Source organism: Cynocephalus volans, chromosome 14 (genome assembly GCF_027409185.1).
Source record: "Cynocephalus volans isolate mCynVol1 chromosome 14, mCynVol1.pri, whole genome shotgun sequence".
In the NCBI taxonomy this organism is placed as follows: domain Eukaryota; kingdom Metazoa; phylum Chordata; class Mammalia; order Dermoptera; family Cynocephalidae; genus Cynocephalus; species Cynocephalus volans.
The window spans coordinates 44,573,180-44,596,743 of NC_084473.1; the positions used below are offsets into that span (position 1 = coordinate 44,573,180).

At 38.3% G+C, this 23,564-nt stretch overlaps 1 protein-coding gene across 1 annotated transcript in view; it reads left to right on the forward strand.

The window, feature by feature from the left end:
- Positions 1-23,564, forward strand: part of MSH2 (mutS homolog 2) — a 69,058-nt gene continuing 45,494 nt past the window's right edge. The window contains exons 1-6 of the mRNA XM_063077677.1: positions 1-287; positions 7,721-7,875; positions 10,998-11,276; positions 12,289-12,435; positions 14,837-14,986; positions 15,490-15,623. Of these exons, the coding sequence (XP_062933747.1) occupies positions 77-287; positions 7,721-7,875; positions 10,998-11,276; positions 12,289-12,435; positions 14,837-14,986; positions 15,490-15,623 (1,076 nt within the window). The 5' untranslated portion in view covers positions 1-76. The remainder of the gene's footprint in view (positions 288-7,720; positions 7,876-10,997; positions 11,277-12,288; positions 12,436-14,836; positions 14,987-15,489; positions 15,624-23,564) is intronic.

Here is a 23,564-nt window from a genome sequence, read left to right on the forward strand (position 1 = left end):
GGAGGGGAGGCGGGAAACAGCGTAGCGGGCGCTTGGTCGCGCGATTCTCTCAGCTAGGCGGTAGAGAGGTTTCGAAATGGCGGTGCAGCCGAAGGAAACGCTGCAGCTGGAGGGCGCGGCCGAAGCCGGCTTTGTGCGCTTCTTCCAGGGCATGCCGGAGAAGCCGACCACCACGGTGCGCCTCTTCGACCGGGGCGACTTCTACACGGCGCACGGCGAGGACGCGCTGCTGGCCGCCCGGGAGGTGTTCAAGACCCAGGGGGTGGTCAAGTACATGGGGCCGGCAGGTGAGGGCGGGCACGGCGCGGGCTCGGGGGCCCCGGGAGTCCCGAGGGTCTGCAGCGCGGCTCCGGTCCCTCCTCAGGAAGTGGGCGGCGGGCAGCTCTCCCAGCGCGGAGCCCGGGGGCGGGGACGTCGGTACCTCTTGGGAATTCTGCTTCCACCAGCCCCCGCTGCGCCCTGAAGGGACGGCCCCTCAGCCCTGAAATCCGTGCCTCTCCGGCTGCCTTGCCCCGGGTCTCAACTCGTAACTGGCACTCGTGGAGTGTGCGCGTCGTGCCTGCCGCATTAATGCATTGTTCTGTTTTCATTTCTCAGTCGCGGAGGTCTCGCCTTGGCCCTGTAGATGTCTATCCCTCATTACAGACGCCGCTGAATCTCTTGTATTAGAAACGGCAGCCCAGGAGTGAAATTTAGAATAGATAGGGTGTGGGAGACTCCTGTATTGCCCACGTAATTTTGTCCACACGACCCTCCGTTTATACCGCCGGTCCAGTCCAGGGTTCCCATACTATCGAGGGGGCAGTATGGACGAGAGGTCAGGACCACGCACTCTGGAGCCGGGCTGCTTGGATTCAAGTCGCAGCTCCTCCACTCACTAGCCTTGTGACCTTGTGCTAGTCATGGAAGCTGTTTGCTTCAGCCCAGCATTCAGTGTCCTCTGTCACCCGGGTCCGTCTATCCAGCGTCATCTCTCTCTGCAAAGCTGCAAACTTCTCAGCCCGTGTGGGCTAGATAATTCATGTTGATCTCTTTCTTCCCTAGCTCTGTTGCTTTTTCAGTTATGATAATGGAAAGAGCATTATAGGGGAGTAAAGAGTTGGCTGACGCTGCCACGTGCAAATGGGATGTTACTGACAAAAAATGTTTTTCGTTCATTAGATAGAAGTTTCCTGTCAGGCAGGGTTATGAACACTAGATGAAAAAGCAGTGCCTCCGTCTTCATGGAGCTCATTGTAGTGGAAAAGCAAGGCAGAACTAATTAGAATTTAAGGTGAAGATCCTTGGAGGTGAGGTCCATAACAAGTTGGTCAAGAGGCATAGAGGCAGGAACGTCAAAGACTGGAGACGTCAGAAGAGGAATTACATGAGATCCTAAATTCCACTTGAATCTTGGAGGACTAGAAGCTTGCTGGAGGAGAGGGCCTGAAACGAGGTAGCTTGGTATTGAAAATGATAGATGAGGAGGTTGGCTCAGGTAGGTGGGGTCAGATGATGAAAGGCTTTTTTTTTTTTTTTTTTTTTTTGACGGCTGGCTGGTACAGGGGACAGAAGGCTTTTTCTGTTGTGCTGAGGAATGAGAAGTCCGAGGACTATTAAGTAAACGTCGAGTGGTGTCATTTTGGCTATAGTCTGGAGGCTCTGCTGTTGGGGTTGGGGGGAATAGTAGAGGTATGAGACCAGCCAGAGATAGTTACCGGTGGCTTCATAGTTAATGGTGGTCTAAGGTGCTTTCCAATTTTAAAGTGATTATATTAAAGGGACATAACTCTCTTTATCTTTGTATACAGTTTAGAATAGTTTTAGCATTTAAAGTGATGTAAAAAGTTCTAAACATACTTGTTTACATTTGTATAATTTGGGTTACTGGTTTTTCAAAGCATCTATTAATCTAATACTTTTATTTTTCTATCTTAGATTATGAAAGTATTACATCTGTTTTATTGGGAACAAAATTCAGTATGAACATTTAGGACTCATTGGAGCATAGATTTTTAAAAAACATAATGGTCCTTTTGTTGCCCTTGAAGATTAAAATATGGGTGTTTACCAGGGGCATTTCTAAGAATAACCTGAACAGTCACCTTATTTAAATCATTAAAGGTGATTAAAGTTGAATTTAACTTTTCAAAGAAGTTAGCAAGGAAATGTGAGTTGCTCCCAAGGATCGATTCCTTACATTAGAGACTTATGCCAAAGGCACATTTTAAGTAAAGGATTCTCTTAATATATTTATTTGGGTATTAAGAGTTTGAAAAAGATGGGTAATTTGTTATTAAAATTGAAATAACTGAAAAAGAGAGGGACTCAAAAACAAAAAATGATACCATGGTTCCCAAAAGCTGGTGAACTGTCCAAGGTGAAATGTAACTAAGGATTTTTTATAATGCTTGTTGATGTAAGGTTTCCAATATTTCTTTCTTGGGAGGAATTTTTCATTTTAATGTTATGCCATGTGGATAAAGGGTTACCAAAACCTTTACCTTTTCTGCCCTGTTCCCCTGGAAACCTGAAGGTTAAGAATATTAGCTATGTTTCTAGGCAGCAGTGCTTATTGCAAAAATGACCCCAGGTTGGTCAATTACATCTGGACTCCAGGAACTATCACTACCCTATAAAGGATCCCATACTTTGGGCTCTCTGAATGTGATGTCTCCAATAACCGGCATGTCTCTTGTGGGGCCCCTGGAAGCTGTGCTTAGGGAGTGGTACAGGAGATACTGGCTCCTGGGTGTATGAGGCTTCCAAACCAAAGTGGACAGTTGCACTACCAATGTGAATTCTCCTTTGATCTAAACTGTCCTGGGAGAAGGGCTGTGTGGACTGCTGTGCAGACTGTTGCTTATCTGTGCTGAGGGGAATGCGTGATGCTGCCCAGCTGGCAAGTGATTTCTCTAAATAGATTGATGTCATGTATATGATGATCTTCTGAGTCCAAATGCTTGGTTGAAACTGGTAGGTGTTGCATGTACTAGGTTTTTTTGGCATTAGAATAATCATTTTGTCAAATGTTTTTTAAAAATTCCCTTACCTGGCAAATTAAAATGTTGGTAACCCTGATTTATATCCAACTTTTTGTTTTTGAAATATTGCTGGTCTGTGAAATCCAAATACGTGAGAACTATTGTTATTCTGGATTTGAGTTTAAAACAGGCAAAGATTATAAATTACAGTGCTGGCAAGAGTATGGTGAGATAATATTCTTATATATTACTGGAAGAGGTACTGATTCTCTGGAAACAACTTGGTAGTATAATCCTTAAAAATCTTTGTAGATATATAAAGAATTCCTACAATTCAGTATAAAGAAAAGGTATTTTAAAAAAATATTTAGTCTTTTTTTTACCAGCAAAATATCGAATATTTAAATATTTGATAAAAGAGGGCCGGCCTGTGGCTCACTTGGGAGAGTGTGGTGCTGACAACACCAAGTCAAGGGTTAAGATTCCTTTACCAGTCTTCTTTTAATAGATAGATAGATAGATAGATAGATAGATAGATAGATAGATAGATAGATAGATAGATAGATAGATAGATAGATAGATAGATAGATAGACAGACAGATAGATAGATAAATGATAAATGTGTGAAAAGGTCCTCAACTTGGTTAGTTATCAGGGAAATATGAATTAAAACTACAGTATGATATTACTTCTTTACATCACAATAACTGAAATGCAAGAATGATGGAAAATAGCAAAGGTTGGCAAGGATGTGCAGCACCTGGAATACCCATACACAGCTGGTCGGAGTATAAATTGGTATAGCCACCTTGGCAAACTGTTTGGCAGTATCTTCTAAAGCTGAACATACACATATCCCATGACCCAGCAGTTCTACTTAGTAATGGAATAGTCAGAATGCATACATATGTGTTCACCAGAAGACATGTAAAAGAATGTTCATAGCCCTAGACTGGAAGCTGCCCAAATGCCAATCAACAGTAGAATGGATCAATAAGTTGTGGTTTGTTCATACAGTAGAATACACTATAGCAATAAGAATGAACAATGCTGCATGCAAAAATGTGGATGAATCTCACAAAAATGTTGAGTGAAAAAGAAGCCAAGTATAAAAGAGAACTTACAATTTGATGTTATTTATATGAATATAAAAATAGCAAAAGTAATTTGTATATATGCTGTTAGAAGTCAGTGTAGTGGCTGCCACTGTTGGGAAAGGGGTAAATGACTGGGAAGGGGCACAGGAAGAGAGGGTGTCTTTCTGGATGGGTAGTGGGTGCTGCTTTCAAGAGTGTGTTCAGTCTCAAAATTCTTTGGGCTGTACTTTTATGGTATGTGCACTTTGCTGTTTGTATATTATGCCTCAATAAAAAGTTATGAACAAAGCTCATAACCTTTTATCAAGAGTTCCACATCTAGGAATTTGTCTTAAGGAAATAATCCATGCTTAGGAATGCTTGTCATGTCATTATTTGTAATAGAATTACTTACAGTCTAAACAAACAGAGGGATGTAGAGATATCTGTGCTCCTGTGTTCATTGCAGCAGTATTCAGAATAGCCAAGATATGGAAACAACCTGTATCATCCCGCACAATCTCCCTTGTCCTAGGCAGCCACTCATCTACTTTCTGTCTTTAGCTTTGCTTACATTGGACGTGTCATGTAGATAGAATCATCACTATGTGGTCTTTTGTGACTGGCTTCTTTTACTTAGTGCTTTCAAGGTTCATTCATGTTATGAGTACTTCATTCCTTTTTATTGCCAAATGATATTCCATTGTATGGCTATCCCAATTTTGTTTATCCATTTGTCAGTTGATGAACATTTGGGGTATTTCTCCCCCCCCCTTGGGGTATTTCTTGAATCTATACTTTTAATTTCATCTGTACCTATTTTTCTTGCTTACTGTGCCAGTGGAGAGATGTGTCTTTTGCTGTATTCTGGAGCCTGTTCCCTCTTCTCAGAGATGGCTTTTTTGTTTTTCCTCTTGTTATTGAACCGAAGTCTGGCTGCCAGCTGTCAAACAGAAACAAACAACTCGAAAGTCAAGTGTTGGTGAAAAGAGAAGGCAGCTTTATTCAGGAATGCTGGCAACCTGAAGGAGATGGCAGACTAAACCATCTCATATTTTCAAGCTGAGGGTTTTTATGGGGTAAGGAGCAGGAAGTGAAAAGCAGGAGAGAGGGGGATGTGAGCTGTAGGGGCTCCATGTAAGGGGCCAGGTGCAAAATCTTGCCAAGTCCCTGTCTGGTTTTTGTTCTCATCCTTGACATTATCTTTGGGTCCTGCAGGATTTTGATTTGCTTCAGGGTGAAATCAGCATAGATTTATTGATTGATGTCTTCCTTGATTGCTCAGGGTCTGGATGGTACCCAAGTCTGCAGCCCCAGGCAGATGGGAAAACATCTTTACATTTATGTAAATAATGTCATCATACTCCATAACTAAGGTTCAAAATACCAAATAACCATGGGAAAAGAGGGCTCTAGGAGAAATGCCTGCTAAGCTAGACTTTATGCTTATGTTATATTCTTCTAGACAAGCGTATTCCTGTTTCTGGGATTCAGCCAGCAAGTTTGCCTTGTAAACTTCCTCTGAGGCTGAGGCCTGCTCCAGCCCTAGGTGAAAGGGTCAAATATGATCAAATATGGGGGGTCCTCTTGTTGCAGTTCCCCCCTTCTTATGTTCCTTCCTCAACCTTGGGAGGGTGTTTCAGTCTTGTTCACTCTTAACACCCTTCCTCTCTATCTGGTTCATCTCTGTCTGATTCATTCTTTTGGCTTTTAGATTTATTCACATCCTTTTAGCTACTTTTCTCTTAATCTTCAACACCTAGTGATATGTTACTATAATAAAGCCCTGCGAGTTGGGTTAGTACCTAACTCCAAATTATAGAGAAGGAATCTGAGTTACTGAAAAAGAAAGTTACTTAGCTTTTGCCTCTTTTTGTGTCAGAATTTGGCTTAGAAAGCATCTCTTCTTGGAAGCCTTTCTTACTTAACTCCCATGTTAAGTTTGCCCAAATAGCTGCCACTCTTAGGTTTTCTGCCCTAGGACCTTCTCACTACCCTAGAGATAGCATTTGCTATACTCTTGCCTGCCTCTCAATGGATGGAAAGCTCCTGGAAGGCAGGAAATGTGTCTTAACCCATCTTTTCCTCTAAACCCCAGCATCTGGCACAGTTGTATGAAGGTGGGGATTCTTAAATTATTCTTGCAGAGAAGAATCTTGTACCAACCTGAGGGTATTCCTTCTGCTATGCCCCAGGTGGAGGAGGCTGGGTAGCACTCTCTTCTGGTTCTCATTTCACAGCAGGAGGTCAATCCTCCTTCCTAGCTAGTCTGACTTAAAGCATTTGGCCTAGCTCTTCAATAGGAACATAAAATAGCTACACTTCAGATGCTTGTCAGTAAGTGTGACTTAAAATGCACTGCCACCCAATGCCTCACCAAAAATTTCTTTGAGAGAAATAGTATCTTTTGATTCGTAATGGGAGTGGGGGAGGCCTTGGGGGAGTGGTCGAGGAGAATTGCCTCATTTATCTTTTCACCCACACACTTACAAATCACTGTGGTTGTGAATTAGCATTCCTGTTGAATGTGTCAGTGAAAGGACAGAATCATTGCTCTGGGTCCTTCTACCCAGTAACAGGCAGATAATATTGATGTGCAAAGTAGTCAGGTGTAAAAGTGGATCTGAGAATGCTTATTCACCTAGTTATAAGTGTTCAAAATCAAATGTCAAATGCTTTAAAACCCCTGTACCAGCCAAACAATTCTGCTGGCACATCCTACTAGACTGATTATTTAAGAGCTGTCCCAGAATTATGTCAGTCCAGCATTTTTTGTCCTCTCTCCAGAATTGTTTTTGCTGAGTTGGACTTTACATTATGCTTTCTAAATTGAGGGATAATATGAAAAACAGTGTTTTTTGAGACTTATTTCTGTATGTACTGAAAGTTGCTAATGATATTCATAATGGCATTTATGAATGTCTCTGGGACAAATTCCCCTTTGGTTTTTTTTTTTTTTTTTTAGTCTTTTTCGTGACTGGCACTCAGCCAGGGAGTGCACTGGCCATTCCTATATAGGATCCGAACCCGCGGCAGGAGCGTTGCTGCGCTCCCAGTGCGGCACTCTCCCGAGTGCGCCACGGGGTTGGCCCTCCCCTTTGGTTTTGTATTGACTTTAGTTCATTGCTTTCCTTGAGGAAGTTTTTTTTTTTTTTGGATGATGTTTCATCATGTGCAGAATATAAAATGTGGAATTCAACTAGATATTCTGATACAGTAACCAGTCATTTTGGTTTGCCTGGGCCTGGAGAGGGGGAGTGTTCCTCAGACATGGAACTTTCAGTAGTAAAACTGGGATAGTCTTGGGCAAACCAGGATGAGTTGGTCACCTTATGTGTTAATGCAGAAGTGGGACATAATTTAAATGGAGTCTGCCATTCTACTCTGAGGTTCTGATCCCAAGTGAGTGCTAGTTGGTAGATGAAAGTCTGCTGCATCTGAGATAGGCCTTAGTTCCTGTGTCTGCCTCTGAAAATGTGAGTACAGGCCTTGTTGAATGGGATTCCAAAGTAAACATTTATAATTTTCATGCAACTTGCTTTCTAAATGCAATCTAAAGAAACAGCAATCCATTGAATGAATGAATTACTGAGAACACTGTAGACTTGAGGAAACACTGCGTTAAGTGTTGAATACCATTTCATCTGTAACATGTAGTTTTAATTTTTTTTTTTTTTTTAGGAGCAAAGAATCTACAGAGCGTGGTGCTTAGTAAAATGAATTTTGAGTCTTTTGTAAAAGATCTTCTTCTGGTTCGTCAATACAGAGTTGAAGTTTATAAGAACAGAGCTGGAAATAAGGCATCCAAGGAGAATGATTGGTATTTGGCATTTAAGGTAATTATCTTTTTTTATTTCCCTTATTTTGCTGAGTAGAAAAAACCAAAAATATGAAGAATTCAACTGTGTTTTAATATTTTAAACAGGTTTTGATAGTAAAATACTTTGAGAAACTTTAATTTAGTTTGTGGTTTTTAAAAATTAGTTTAATAGCAATTTAGAAATTCAGTAGATCCTCATTATAAGATGAATTTGAATACTCTGAGCTTTGTTACTGTTCCTAAAACATAACTGTAGATAATAAACTGGACACAAAGTTGAATACCAGTATTAAATGAGGATTTGATTTTACTGTTTTTGAAGCATATTAAACAAATTTGCATTATCCCAAATATCTCATTTATGCACATTTGTCATATGTTTTATCTTTGTATATACCTTTCTCTTCCATTAGATTGTAAATTTATTTAAGCCTGGGACATTGTTAATGGTGATCATATTCCTTGGTTTGCCTGGGAAGGCACACTGATATGTGTGCTTATAGTGCTATTGATTTTAGTTTTATTTATTTAATGGCTGTCTTTTTTATTAGTCGATGAAGTTGGTTTTGTTTTTTCACACCCACAATACCTGTACAGAGTAAGTTCTCAATAAATACTGGAAAAATTAATGGTTAAAATGTTGGGAAGGTTTATTCTTGAAGGGGAATAAATGTGTGGTAAGGGGGAAAGTACTCTGGGATTGCAGTTAGCAGATTTCATTTCTCTTCTTCTCTGTCCATAATGGGTAACCTTGGTAAATTCTCCTGTATCTGTTTCTCATAAGCAGTAAAATTAGAAGGTTTTAAAATCCTTTGAATTTTTTTATTGTGAGGATTAGTATAACATTTAAGCATTTGATGTTGGATCTGCTTCAAATATACTATTCCATATTCCCTCACCTACTACCCCCCTTGTAAATATGGACATTAACTGTAGATTATTTTATTAACTACCGCCTTTTAGGTCAGGGGAAAAATCTTAAGGAAGTTCAGGTCTAAAACTGATTTGTCTTTATTTTACTAGCTTGCTGATTCCATTGCAAAATATTAGTGATATTTGGAGCAGTTGGTCTCTGTGATTTCATTTTCATGTTCTTAATAGTATATTCAGAGCAGGAAAGGACCTTAGATAGCATCTTCTTTTTTTTTTTTTGGTGGCTGGTCAGTAAGCATCTACTTAGATTACCAGCCTTATCATTTTCAAGGACCTGCCAAGAGCCTAGTTTTATTAGTTACTGGTTTACTTCTGAGCTTTTTTTTTTTAAGGTGGGCTTAACCTCTTCATGTAAATCCAAAGAATATATGGGAAAGTATAATATTTATGTTTGCAATTGAATCAGTGCTCTTTTCATTTGAATATGAAATATCACTATTTTTTGTTGTTAGGTTTTTTTTTTTTTTTTTTGGGTGGCTGGCCAGTATAGGGATCACAAACCAGATATCACTATTGCTCCGTTTCAGTTTTGATCCAGGTTTTAATCAACAATCCATAGTTATAACTCCTTATAGGGATTCAGAATCATGAAAAGATAAGTGATTATCGTGCTTATGTTGCTAAAGACATTTAAAGACTATTAATGGATGTCGATTGCTTCGATTTGGCCATTATGGCTGTTACTGTACTCATTTGGAGAGCGGTTCGTGTCCTGTAATTATTTCATGCGTAATACCATGGTCTGTCAGTTACCCCAGAAATTCCTGATGTTAACAGTAACCTATTAGCTTCTGATTGGGTTGAAGTATGTAGTGTCACCCAGTGACTTGATATAAGTCCAGTCAAAAGCAAAGAAACTTGACCCTTTAGTTAGCTTGTATAGTCTTAGAGAGAGATTTCTAAGCTTTTTGAAATACTGAAAATAGGTCAAGGACTCTTTATTTGGAAATCATTGATCTAGAACAATCTCTGCATTTTATAGAGAAGTATATTGATTTAGAGAGGTGACTTCCCAGGGTCAATATTTAAGCTAATAATACTGCTGTTCTATGTTATATAACTACTAGGTGAAAATAGGAAATCTGCAACCAATAGTAGTTTGGCAGAATGTAGAAATTTAAGAATAGTATTAAAAAGATTACCAGTTTGGGTACCTTAATGATTGTGTGTGTATAAACCCAGCTGCAAAATTTCAAAATGAAAATCACTTTTTGGGGGGCAGCTGGCTGGTATGGGGAATGAACCCTTGAGCTTGGTATGAAAATCACTTTTATTACAATTATTTTTAGATGTGCCCAAGCATTCTGAATTGGGCACATCTAATACTGGAAATATAATAATAATATAATGCTGATATAATATAATATTATAATATAGTTGACCCTTGAACAACACAGGGGCTAGGGGACCTGCCATGCATTTGAAAATTGCATATAACTTTTGGCTTCCCCAAAACTTAATAGTCTGTGGCTGACTAGAAGCCTTACCAATGACATAAATAGATGATTAACACATATTTTGTATTTTGTAGCTATTATATGAGGATGCCTCAAAAGTTTGTGGGAAATGGAATTAAAAGATAAAAATAATCTCTGCTGGTAGTTAGTTTAGTTGGTAGAGTGCAAAATTAACAGCAAGGTCAAGGGTTTGGATCCCTGTATCTGCTGGCTACCAAAAAAAAAAGGGTAATAGGAATCTTTCCATAAACTTTTTGAAGACCACTCCTATACTGTATTCTTACAATAAAGAGAGAAAAAAATGTTATTAATAAAATCATAAGGAAGAGAAAATACATTTCTATTACTGTCTCTGTATTTATTAAAAAATGTTTTCATATAAGTGGACCTGTACGTTTCAAACCCATGCTGTTCAAGGGTCAACTGTATGTACATTATAATATTATGTAATATTATAATAATTGGAAAAGAAGAGAGGATACTTTATAGAAAATGTAATAATAACTAGGATATATGACTACAGGCAATTATTTTTTATAAGAAAACATTTTATAAATAAAATTCATTAAGGGCTGGCCAGATTACTTGGTTAGAGTGTGGTGTGGTAACGCTAAGGTCAAGGGTTTAGATCCCTGTACTGGCCAGCCACCAAAATAAAAATTCATGAAGGTTTGGTAATTCTTGTTTGCTAGTAAAATTTTAAAGTAAGCTCAACAGTTTCTTAAAATTTTTCTTTATTTTTCTTTAGGCTTCTCCTGGCAATCTTTCTCAGTTTGAAGACATTCTCTTTGGTAACAATGATATGTCAGCTTCCATTGGTGTTGTGGGTATTAAAATGTCCGCAGTTGATGGCCAAAGACAGGTTGGAGTTGGGTATGTTGACTCCATACAGAGGAAGCTAGGATTGTGTGAGTTTCCTGATAATGATCAGTTCTCCAATCTGGAGGCTCTCCTGATTCAGATTGGACCAAAGGAATGTGTTTTACCAGGAGGCGAGACTGCTGGAGACATGGGGAAACTGAGGCAGGTAAGGGAATTGAGTCTAGTATGGAGGAGAATCCAAGCCTAGGAAAGTCTCTTTAACACGGTACTGTTTTATTTAAGGAAAAAAATAATTAAAAAGTCAAAATCGTCGGTCTCCAAAATAATGTTTTATTTTGAGGAATGTCTTAATGTTTTTCTTTGACAGAAACTGTCTTAAATAAGATGTCAGAACAAGCTATTTCTTTCTTTTTTTTTTAAAGATGACCGGTAAGGGGATCTTAACCCTTGACTTGGTGGTGTCAGCACCACGCTCTCCCAAGTGAGCTAACTGGCCATCTCTATACAGGGATCCGAACCCATAGCCTTGGTGTTATCAGCACCACACTCTCCCAAGTGAGCCATGGGCTGGCCCTAGAACAAGCTATTTCTTACATAAGATCTGTTCTACCTCAGATCTTTTCTCTTCCCTCCCTCCCTTTTTTTTGTCTTCTTTCATTCCAGGAGAGTAATTATTACAGTAAATATTACTGTATTTTGTATGGATTTATCCAATAAATAAAATGCAGTTCTTTAGGATTATTTTTGGATAGTTTCAGTGGAAGTTCAGCTTCTTATTTTATTGATACTTTTAATCACATTCTGATTGTGCCATTTGTATAGGTATATGGTTTTTTTATTTAGATGTTTTATAGAAATGTTTTATCCCACAAGGGTTTTCTTTTTGTTGGCCTCAAATATCTTAACTGCTGGGAGATAGCAAATCTATGATGTGCATTTTTAGCATAGATAGTATCTAAGCAACTTTCCTCAAGTAATAATCTGTTAAGAGTTTTTACTATTGGGACTACTTTTTGGAAGCTTTATGTGAACATAAATTTTGATAAAAATTTAGTTTATAGATTTAAAAATTGTGTTAATACATATATGTTACCAGTGTCTTGCACGTTGTATAAAAATTTAATGTGGGTTAATAATCAAACTGTTGTCACTTTCTATTTGTTAGTATTATAATTTTACTTTTCTCATAGTAATTTTAAATATTTCTTGCAAAATAGGTTATTCAGAGAGGAGGAATTCTGATCACAGAAAGAAAAAGAGCTGACTTTTCCACAAAAGACATTTATCAGGACCTCAACCGGTTGTTGAAAGGCAAAAAGGGAGAACAGATGAATAGTGCTGTCTTGCCAGAAATGGAGAATCAGGTATGTAAACTCACAAATATTAGTTTACTGTTAAATTATGATAGTGACTTTTTAGAAGGCTACTTCTTCACATTTATCTCAAAACCTAAACTGTGGATTAGTGATATGAAGCTTATTTTATCAGTGACAAAACTTGTGAAAAACTTAAGGAAATGACTAGAATTGTTTAAATGTAACCTTAAACATAATTTCCATTTTTTTCTTTTAATTTACCTTGACTGCACTTTTTTTTTTTTTTTTTTTAAAGATGACCGGTAAGGGGATCTTAACCCATGACTTGGTGTTGTCAGCACCATGTTCTCCCAAGTGAGCTAACCAGCCATCCCTAAATAGGGATCCGAACCTGTGGCCTTGGTGTTATCAGCACCACACTCTTCCAAGTGAGCTATGGGCCGGTCCTCTACATATTTTAATTATATTCACACTACACATATCCCTGGAGTATGGAAGGGTTTTAATAGTTTCACATGAGAACACCTGATTATTGTCACTTAAGTAGGCATGATGGGATAGTGACTGGAGAGGGAAAAAAGACCTGTTTTCTAGCTATAACAGCGTCGGGTCTTTAATAAATTACTTCATCTTCCTGACAGGCAGTTTCATTATGTTAAATAAGGCTAACGATACATGCCTAATGGAGATTAGAAGGTATTAAGGGTGAAAGTACGTACAGCACATAGTAATTATGTAATTAATGTTATATCTCAACAATTTGGCTCCTAAATTGGCAGAGGTTATGTATGTTTAGTGGTAGAAATGAATATGCACACAGTGTAACTTTTACGGGATTTTCAGTGGTTGAAGTTTCTTGCTGGTCAAATCTTAGAGGTGTGTGTATAACTTGAGAGATGTTTTTTTATGCTAAAATATTGGAAACTCTTGACCAGAGATTTGTGGATCACTGATAAGTAAAAGGAAAAATTCTATTGTTTATTTAAACAAGATAGAACAGACTTTATAACTGCTTTTAGTTTTCAAAGTAGATTTCAAACTAGAATAACTGAGACTATTATGAGTATCATGGTTTTGAAGTGATTACCAAGTAATAGTTTCATTCTTATAAGCGAGTTTATCTGTTTATATTTTAATTTGTTTTTGTGAGATAATAAAAAAACCAATATGTGTTGTTATAATACCAAGGCCAAGGGTTCAGATCCCCATACTGGCCAGCCACAAAAACAAAACAAAAAAAACAATATAGATGAGCGATAATCCCAGTATTAGAGAAATTTATCACTCTGTTGTTGAAACTATGAAGAAGCTTTTAGGATTACTAAAAGGTTTTTATCTCTGCCTCCTGGTGACATAGAAGGAGATTCTTGTGACAGCCTTAAACATTTGTTAGAGTTTGGCAAGGGCAGATAGATTACTGTTATTAAATAGGAAAAATAGGTGTATTCACAATGAATCTAGTATCAAGTATATTTTAATAAGTAGAACTTGTCATTGGGCTCTCAGTTTAATGTCTTGAACTCTCAATTTTATGTTACAGCAGTAACATAGGCAGTAAGAATATGGATAAATAATTTAATTTTGTTTAAATATACATATGGGAAAGTACATATACCATAAGTATATAACTGAATTTTATAAACTGAACATACCCACGTAACCAGCATCCATGAAACAGAATATTACTAGGACCCTAGAAGTCCCTCTCATGCTTTCTTATAGTCATTACCCCCACTAGGGGTAACCCTGCTTCTGACCTCTGACAATGTAGATTAGTTTTGCCTATTTTTGTAGTTTATGTAAATGGAATTCTACAGTTCGAGATTACGTCAAAAAGTTCATGGAAAAATTCATATTATTTTTTAATCCTATTTTTCCATGAACTTTTTGAAGTACTCTTGTATATACTCGTGTATATAGTTTTTTTCATTCAATATTATGTTTTTAAGATTTATCCATATTGTTGAATGTAGTTGTGGATTGTTTGTGCTCATATTTATTGTTGTGTAGTATTCCATAGTGTGAACATGCCAGAATTTACCCATTTTATTATTCATGGGCATTTGAGTAATTTACATTTTGGGCTATTATAAATGATGCTATTATTACAGTTAATTTTCTTTCTTTCTTTTCTTCCCCCTTTAGTGGCTAACCAATATGGAGACCTGAACCCTAGACCTTGGTTTTGTAACACCGCACTGTAACCAACTGATATAGTTAATTTTCACTTTCTGAAAACTGTTTTCTAATCTTAAGAGATTTATTTAAACTTTGATTTATTTGGTTTGAATTGGGAAGAAACATCAAGGAAAATGATGGAATTTTTTTTTACTTGCATTTGTTTTTTGAAAATCTCTAGAATTAGTCCTAGTAGGGATTTTCTATTTTATTTATTTATTTTCTCACCACCATACTAATGAGGAGGGTTCTTTTAAATTCTTAATTTTAGGTTGCAGTCTCATCATTGTCTGCAGTAATCAAGTTTTTAGAACTCTTATCAGATGATTCGAATTTTGGACAGTTTGAACTGACGACTTTTGACTTCAGCCAGTACATGAAATTAGATATTGCAGCAGTGAGAGCCCTTAACCTTTTCCAGGTAAAAAAAAAAAAGAAAGATATATCAGTTAAAAATATTGAACGGTTAAAAATGTTTCCTTTGATGTATACTGAAGAATCTTATTAAGGAACTTAAATATTTTGAATATTATTTTACTTAGAGTAGATAAGTAGTTTTGAATTGCTATGTTTTGTTTTTCTAAGTCTGAGCTATATGCGTAGTATTTGTCCTGGCTATATGAATAATATTTTGTATATTAACACGGATTCTTTAAAATCACATTCTAAGAAATTTTATGTTTAAAACTGAAGTTATTATAAAGTCGTTTTGGCTTGGGGGAACATTTTGTACAGCTGAAAATACAGATTAACAGGTTTGGAAAGTTGATCTTGTGAAGGGGAACTTTGGTGGAAATTTCTCATTTAATATTTAGAGAGTATTATGTATTCTTGTTCCCAAAATTATTTAATTATTTTTCATGGCATAGTAAGGTTTTCACTAATGAGTGTACCATTCTTTCTGTTTTATTTTTTGTTTTCTAGGGTTCTGTTGAAGATACAACTGGCTCTCAGTCTCTGGCTGCTTTGCTGAATAAATGCAAAACCCCTCAAGGACAAAGACTAGTTAACCAGTGGATTAAGCAGCCCCTCATGGATAAGAACAGAATAGAAGAGAGGTATATTTTTAGTGTATACTTTTGTCAGCTTTAAGTAATTTGTAGTTACTCCATATGATTAAATCCCTTATTCTGATATGCAATTTTGCACCTATATTTTAGCATTTAACTGCACAGGAAGCTACATAAGTCAAACAGTAGTAATGATTTAGATTGATTAAAAAACTTATTCTCTTAAGTAAGTTTTTTTTGCTATAAAACAGTAAAATTTTATCAGAGAGGTGGTATGGTATAGTGTTTCAGAGCATGAACTTGGGGGCCAGAGTACCAGAGTTCAAGTTATGTGCCATCTTGGACAAGTTACTCAACCTCTGTGTCATCGTTTCTTCACTTTTAAAATGATGTTAATAATACATCTACGTCATAGGATTGTTATGAGTATTAAGTGATTTAATAAGTATAAAATACTTTGAACAGGATCTGGTATATAGGAAGCACTTACTCTTCATTATTCTAGAAAGGATTTAAGGTGACCTAAACATATATTTCAGAAAATCTTTAAAATTGAGGGGGAAAAAAAAAAGTTAACTATTTTGCTACCTTGAAATCACTAACATTTGGATATATATTTTTTTAGTCTTGTATTTTAGATACAAATTTTAAAACTTTTAAGTGAGGTATAATATATTTTAGAGCACAAATCCCAAGTGTACAGCTTGATGTTTTCAAAATGAACTCATCTGTGTAATAACACAAGTTAAGAAGCAACATCCCTTGATTCTCCTGCTAGTTACTACCCCTCCTTACTTTAAGAGTAACCACTATTCTGACTTCTGACATCAGAGATTGGTTTTGCCTGGTTTTGACCTTTTATAAATGGAATCATTTTATGTAGTGCACTTGTGTTAGAAAACCTTTTTTTCCTTAAACGTTTGTAATCCTAATACAGTTTTGTGCCCTGTTTTTCCCACTTATGCTTACATTATCATAAGCATTTTTTGGTGTTGCTGTTTTATCTTTATATCCAGCCTTTTAAATAAGTATGTAATAGTTCATTGATTGGATGTACTTTAATTTCTCTTACCTTTCACAATATTTAGGTTATTCTAATGACCTTATTGTGCACCTAGTGTTTTCCATTTGGTAAATTAGTATACATTGCCAGAATGGGTAAAAGAGATTGAACATTCTTATGACTTTGATATTGTCAAATCATTCAAGAATAATTTGCTGAATAATGAATACTGATGGTATACAAAAGCATAATGATCTCATGACTAATTGGGAAGATGTCAGGCAAATATAGAAAAGTTGATCAGTATTGTAAAAACACTATACAAATGATTGCCAAGCTAAGTGTTGGTCCTGTGGCTCTTCAAGATCCTTCCAGTAAAAATAACTCATGAGGTTAGTGAATTGTGTGTATGCTGTTATTTTACTGAAAATGGAGAAATTGTAATGCTTAAGGTTACTTTCTGAAGCCAGGTTTGTTGGGGAAGAAAAATGGGATTTAGTGATTCAGAATAAGGAATTGGAAGGATTGGATAATTTGAGAGTAATTAAAGCAATTTATAATTTTAACTATTTATAAATAAATAATTACATTTATGTGCATCAAAATTCAAAAAGAACAGGTGCGTGTACAGTGACAAGTGTCCTACCCTCCTTGTCCCTCAGCCCCCATGGACCCCTTCCTCAGGGCCTCTGTGTTGTATAGCTCCAGGGGCTCATTTCTTTTTGTGATCTGTGTGAATTGCCACTACCTGCCCTGGGAGCAAGTCTTATCAGTTTCCTGAGTTTCCTGCCAAGGAAAGTCTGTGTCTAAAGAAGCAAAAATGTATGTCTGCTCTCTCTCCTCTTTTAATTTATTTTAATGAAATGATATGTAATTTAAACAACTCTCAAGCTATAGGTCATTGATTATATTTTTAACTTTAGGGTTTTGGGAAAAGAGGAAGCGTCAATGGTTCCCTTCTGGCTTAACAACCACAGCATGCATGTATTTAGGCCCTTCAGAAAACTGAGATGTCAATTATGTATTATTACCAGAGCAACTAATTATTTAGAAGGCAAGCTATCAAAATTAAATTTTTTTTCTTTTTTTTTTTTTTTAAAAGATGACCGATAAGGGGATCTTAACCCTTGACTTGGTGTTGTCAGCACCACGCTCTCCCAAGTGAGCTAACCGGCCATCCCTATAGAGGGATCCAAACCCTTGGCCTTGGTGTTATCAGCACCACACTCTCCCAAGTGAGCCACAGGCCAGCCCTCAAAATTAAATTTTTTTAAGAGGGTAAGGAAAGGTTACTTTCACAGGACATAGCAATAATTCCCAAAATCTGATGGTCTTAAAAGACTTATTTACTAGAGATAACATTTGTGATGATGGCTTTATGAGTCAGAATATTATCTGCTTGTCACCCACTTGTAGGGTAAGAGGATATATTTTAATCTTTTGATCTTGATGAGAATTTTTTTTTTTAACCAGGAAGTAGGAAAGCCTGTGGTTTTCAAGATCAAGTATTGAAATTCCTTGGCGTAGGAAGAAAAACTTATTCTCCTTATAAAGGCTTTCGAATAGTCTCCTTGTTTTTATCACTGTTTCTCAACTCTGCCTGCTGTGGTACGTCATGCTTTCTAGTTTAAGTCTTCCTGGGGGTTCTCAGCGCAAATCTTTTTTTTTTTTTTTTTTGTCTTTTTTTCGTGACCGGCACTCAGCCAGTGAGTGCACCAGTCATTCTTATATAGGATCCGAACCCGCGGTGGGAGCGTTGCTGCGCTCCCAGCGCAGCACTCTACCAAGTGCGCCATGGGCTTGGCCCTCAGCGCAAATCTTTTATCACCCTCACTAAGTGTTTAGAATTGATCTTCCTTCAGGGTTACAAATGAAAATCAAGTTTTTCTGTTTCTTACTGTCATCATTGTTTTTGGGTAATTTTTCAGATGAGAAAGTGCTGGAAATCTCTTCATTACACCCTATTATACCATAAGTGAGGAGTTAATTTTGATGTGGCTGTGTGGTGAATTCCATTAAAGCAAAGATTTCTTTTCTATTTTTACTAGAGCAGTCATAGAGATAAGTTTGGCTAGATCTTCTGAATTGTGCATGCATCTTATAAAGGACTAGCCAGTAATAGAGTTGAGGAATAATGATGAAAATGAAATTACTTTTAAGTTGTTGTAAAAAGATTAGGAGGAGGAGGGCGATAAGACTGGCCTCTACTGTTTCTTGTGTTGTGTGTGTCTGACACTTTGTTAAGCGCCTTACATTCTTCAGCTATAATGTGGTAGAGACTGGATTTAAAGCCATGGCCAACTGACTCTAGAGCCCATTCCCTTAATTACTGTACTCTTTTACTTCTATCAATTGTATTTAATTTGATCTCAATTGGATTTTATCATCAGAAATAAAAATTGGGTGCCCGGCGGCCGTCCGGGCCGTCGCGCGTGTGGGTCGCGCGTTCCGCGCCGCGATGGAAAAAAAAAAAGAAAGAAATAAAAATTGGCTTTTATTTAAGTTATGTTCATGAAGCACTTTATCTGTTGTATTGTTCATCTTTCCATTAACTAAAACCTACTTGCATTAAGATTAGGAATACTTTTTAGCTAATGGCTTGAATAGTTTTATCTCCAATGATAGCAATATGTTAGGGATTTCTTCCTTTTTGTACTTTAACAACCAAATTAGAAATTATTTATAATAAGAACCCTGTCTATATTACTGTTTTTTCACTTGTTTTTTGGTAAGTCACATGAGTCCCCGTGTTTGAACATACACTCAGACTGTTGCTTTTTATCTTTTAAGTTTTTCTCTCTTTCCATAGATTCATCTGAAGCTTTGGTAATTTTTCTACATTTTTTCTAAAGTTAGAATTCTATAAGGAGTACTGAATATATGTTAGTATATGAAATAGTTCATCTTGTGAAATTGCTGATGAGATAATTTGTGTATGTTGAATTTGGTGTTCTAATTGCCTTCTGGTTTTAAATTGAGTTGTTTTTATTTTTTATTAGCATATTCATTGTTACAAATCATACTTATTCTTTATCCCCTTATCCAATCCCTCCCCCTCTCTCTCCCTTCTCTAATAACCATAGATTTGTTCTCACCATCTGATAGATTAACTGTTCTTCTGTTGATTGTTGCCTAGATTATCTGTCCAGTACTGAGACAAGTGGTGTGATCAAGTCCTCCCTTATTATCATAAATCAGATGCTGCTTCTATTACTCTGGAGTGTGCTTTGTGGAAAGAGAAGACCTCTTTTTTTTTTTTTGGCTTCTACTGGTGCCTCTCCTTGTGTCAGTGCAGTTAGTTCAGAGTCTGACGTGCCATCTGCATGGTGGCTGTGGCTATTGCTTTAGACACCAGCTGCTTTTGCAGCAGCCATGGCAATTGCGGTGGCTATGTTGGGCTACCCACATGGAAGTGGTGTTTTTGGTGTGCTCTTTACCTGGTTGCAGCTGGGTTCAGCCTGGTTCCATGCTTCATTCTAAGATGATGTTGGGAGCAGTTGGCGAGGATAGGAGAAGGGAAGGGGGAGGGAAATAGGATGGGAGGAAGAGGAAAGAGGGGGGCCGTGATTGAGGCTTGTGGCACCCCCCTCATTCGAGAAGGGGAGACCAGGGCGCTTACAGCTGTGGCTTTGTCATTGCTGGGCTGTTTGCAGATGTTGGGGGCATGGCTGAGGTCCTCAGCCCTCCCCGCTCCCTGGCTTGGGAGTCCAGTGGGCTTCCACCCGTCCTTCTAGTTTTTATAGGTGTTCTTTGGTAGTGTGAGACCTTTACTAGTTAATGTCAAACTTTGTCTCTGATCTATGAGTACTTGGTTTTTCTTTCAGTTGTGTTGGTTTATTGGCTGTTGCCACCACTTAAACTGCACCAGAACTAATTTGTTGTCCTTTTCTTACTTCTAAAATGGGGGAGCTTCTTGTGGGGACCAGCACTTGAGCCCTGTAGTTGAGTTAAATTACTGCTTTGCTGCTGATTCCCTGGGGAAGGCTTTTTGTGCAGATCAGGTTTTAATTGTTGACTTTGTATGTACTTCCAGGTCTTGTGAGGTCCGGTACACCTGGGTTGTGTGGAAACTCTGGTCTGTGCCTGAGTTTTTTCATCAAACTGCACCTCTGCAGTTCTGTATTCCTGACTAGTCTCCACTGAGTGGTCCAGCACTGATTGGAGGGCAGATCAGCTGTCCATGCCAAGCCCCAATGTTTCCCCAGTGGCCCATCTCCCCCATCCCCCGCACACTCCAAACACTTCTGGTGGGAAGGGCTGTGCACTGGTCCCTTGCTTTGACTCTTTGGCCTCCAAATGGCTCCTTTTTTGTGTTGTCTGTGGTTCCTCACTCCTATGTGGGTCTGCGGGAGCCCTGTTAGTGGTCTTGCTGGCCTGGGGGCCACCAAGGCCCTCTTCTCCCCTGCCGCCTCCAAGCAACTTCATACAAATGGCACACCTGCAGCTTTTGCCAGCTCCTGCTCTGTGTGCTCACCAGGGCCAGCCTTGAAGTGGCTGGGGCTTGAAATGATGGGAGCAATCCTTTTTTCCTCTCATTGTGGCTTCTCCTGCCTTCATGCATTCCGTAGGGCTCTTCTTCTCTTCCCCTGAGCTCTAGCAGGCCCAGCTTGGCTGTCTTTGCCTTATTTTTATTTTTTTAAAAGATGACCGGTAAGGGGATCTTAACCCTTGACTTGGTGTTGTCAGCACCATGCTCTCCAAAGTGAGCTAACTGGACATCCCTATATAGGGATCTGAACCTATGGCGTTGGTGTTATCAGCACCACACTCTCCCAAGTGAGCCATGGGCCGGCCCTTGTCATTGCTTTTTAATAGTTGTAAATTGGTTGATTTGTGGGAGAGAGTGACGCTGGGGACCATCTATTCTGTCATCTTGACCAGAAGCTGAATATTTCTTTTTACATAAAATTTAATAAGATTAATGTAGCAGTCTTAATTAGAAACATGTCTCCAAATAAAAGTATGGCTCCTGTAAATTTAGAGATGGTGGTGGTGCTTGTGTGATGGTGTATCAATGCTTCTTGGGGCAATATACTCCCAGGGTCTCTAGACTTCTTTCCAGGTTGTATTTTCATTTTGGCCTGAGAATGTTTGTGCAAGGCTATCTCTAGTGGGTCCATGTTTTGTGAAAACAGCTGTCTGGGGGTCATGCAGTGAGTGTGGTTTCTTTACAACAGTGAAGCATTGCTTTAGCTTCTGAGGGAGATAGGGGGCTTCTACTCTACTGCTTTCCCTCTGCTGGTTTCTCCTGTTCTGAATTAAATTTAGTGAGGACCGCTTTATTCTGGTCTTGGGACTGATCTTTTAGCTCTTCTGGGTTTCATTGGCCTTCCTAGCCAGCCTGCATCACAAAGGCAACTGTTTTTCCAGTTCTTTCTTGGAGACTATGGAATTTCTTACCGTATTGGTCTTATGTCATATTGGCCTTTCTCACCTTAGCTTTCTCCCTCAATTAAAAGCTGCTGGAGAAGGTCATACGATGCTGATTGGACCCATTATATTTTCATGCTATCTAAGTGTTTTATTGCATGACTCATTATAGTCACCAGTAAGTATAATTGTGGGAATAATGAGATTTAGCATTGTAGAAGGTTGAGGTTTTGTACGTAGCCTAGGCCGTAGGTGTTAGAGACTATTATTAGAAGTGCTAAACCTACGGATTCGCAGGCTGCGAAGACTAGAAGGATAATGGGGAGGGTGTAGGACAGGGTGAAGTGTAAATTTAGGGATAGGAGAGTGCTTAGGATGAATAGGGATAGTATCATGCCTTCTAGGCATAGGAGAGAGGATATGAGGTGGGATGGATACATTAGCAGTCCTACGAAGGATATGGTATATGCTAGAATAATGTTGATGTAGACTGAAGGTATTTTAGTAGTTACGAAATGTTGTAATTTAATGGGTTGAAACCAGTTGTTTTGATTAAACTACTATATTCAGCTCATTCTAGGCCTTTTTGAGCTCATTCGTAGGCTAGACCTAGTGCTAGGATGAGGATTAGGATAAGTGTTATAATAAGTATTTGAGGCTGTTTGAGTGGCTCATGGGAGAGGTAGTAGGAGGGCAATTTCTAGGTCGAATAATAGGAATGTGATGGCTACCAGCAAAAATTTTATGGAGAACGGTAGGTGAGCAGATCCCACTGGGTCAAACCCACATTTATATGGGCTCAATTTTCCGCATAGATGTTTAGTTGTTGGAGTCAAAAGGCGATGGTAACGAGCAGGAGTGCTAGTGCTATGTTGGTTGAGAGAGTTAGTATTAGTTTAATTATTCTTGGAAGTCAATTGTACTAGCTGATACTGAACGAATAGGATCCTCATCAATAAGTAGAGGTGTATAGGAATAGTCAGACTATATCTACATAGTGTCAGTATCAGGCTGCGGCTTCAAAGCCAACGTGGTGGTTGGATGTAAAGTGAAACTTTAGTTGGCGTAAAAAGCAGAGAAAGAAAGGTGGAGCCAGTAATTACATGCAGGCCATGGAAGCCTGTTGCTATAAAGAATGTTGATCCGTATATGCTGTCGGAAATAGTGAAGGATGTTTCGAAGTATTCCGAGGCCTGGAGGAGTGTAAAGTAAATGCCTAGGGAGATTGTAATGAAGAGGGCTTGGAATATATGTTTATGGTTTACTTCTATGAGGCTGTGGTGAGCTCAGGTAGTGGATACCCCGGAGGCTAATAGGACTGATGTGTTGAGTAGTGGGACTTCCATAGGGTTGAGGGCGTTAATGCCCGTTGTTGGTCCGCAGCTTCCTAGTTCGGGAGTTGGGGCTAGGCTTGAGTGGTAAAAGGCTCAGAAGAATCCAGTGAAGAAGATCTCGGATACAATAAATAGGACTATTCCGTATCACAGGCCCGTTTGAACAATGGCTGTATGGTGGCCTTGAAAGGTGCCTTCTCGCACTGCATCTTGTCATCATTGATACGTGGTTAATAGGTTGGTTAGTAGGCCTAGGATTAGTACAGTGTTAGAGTTAAAGTG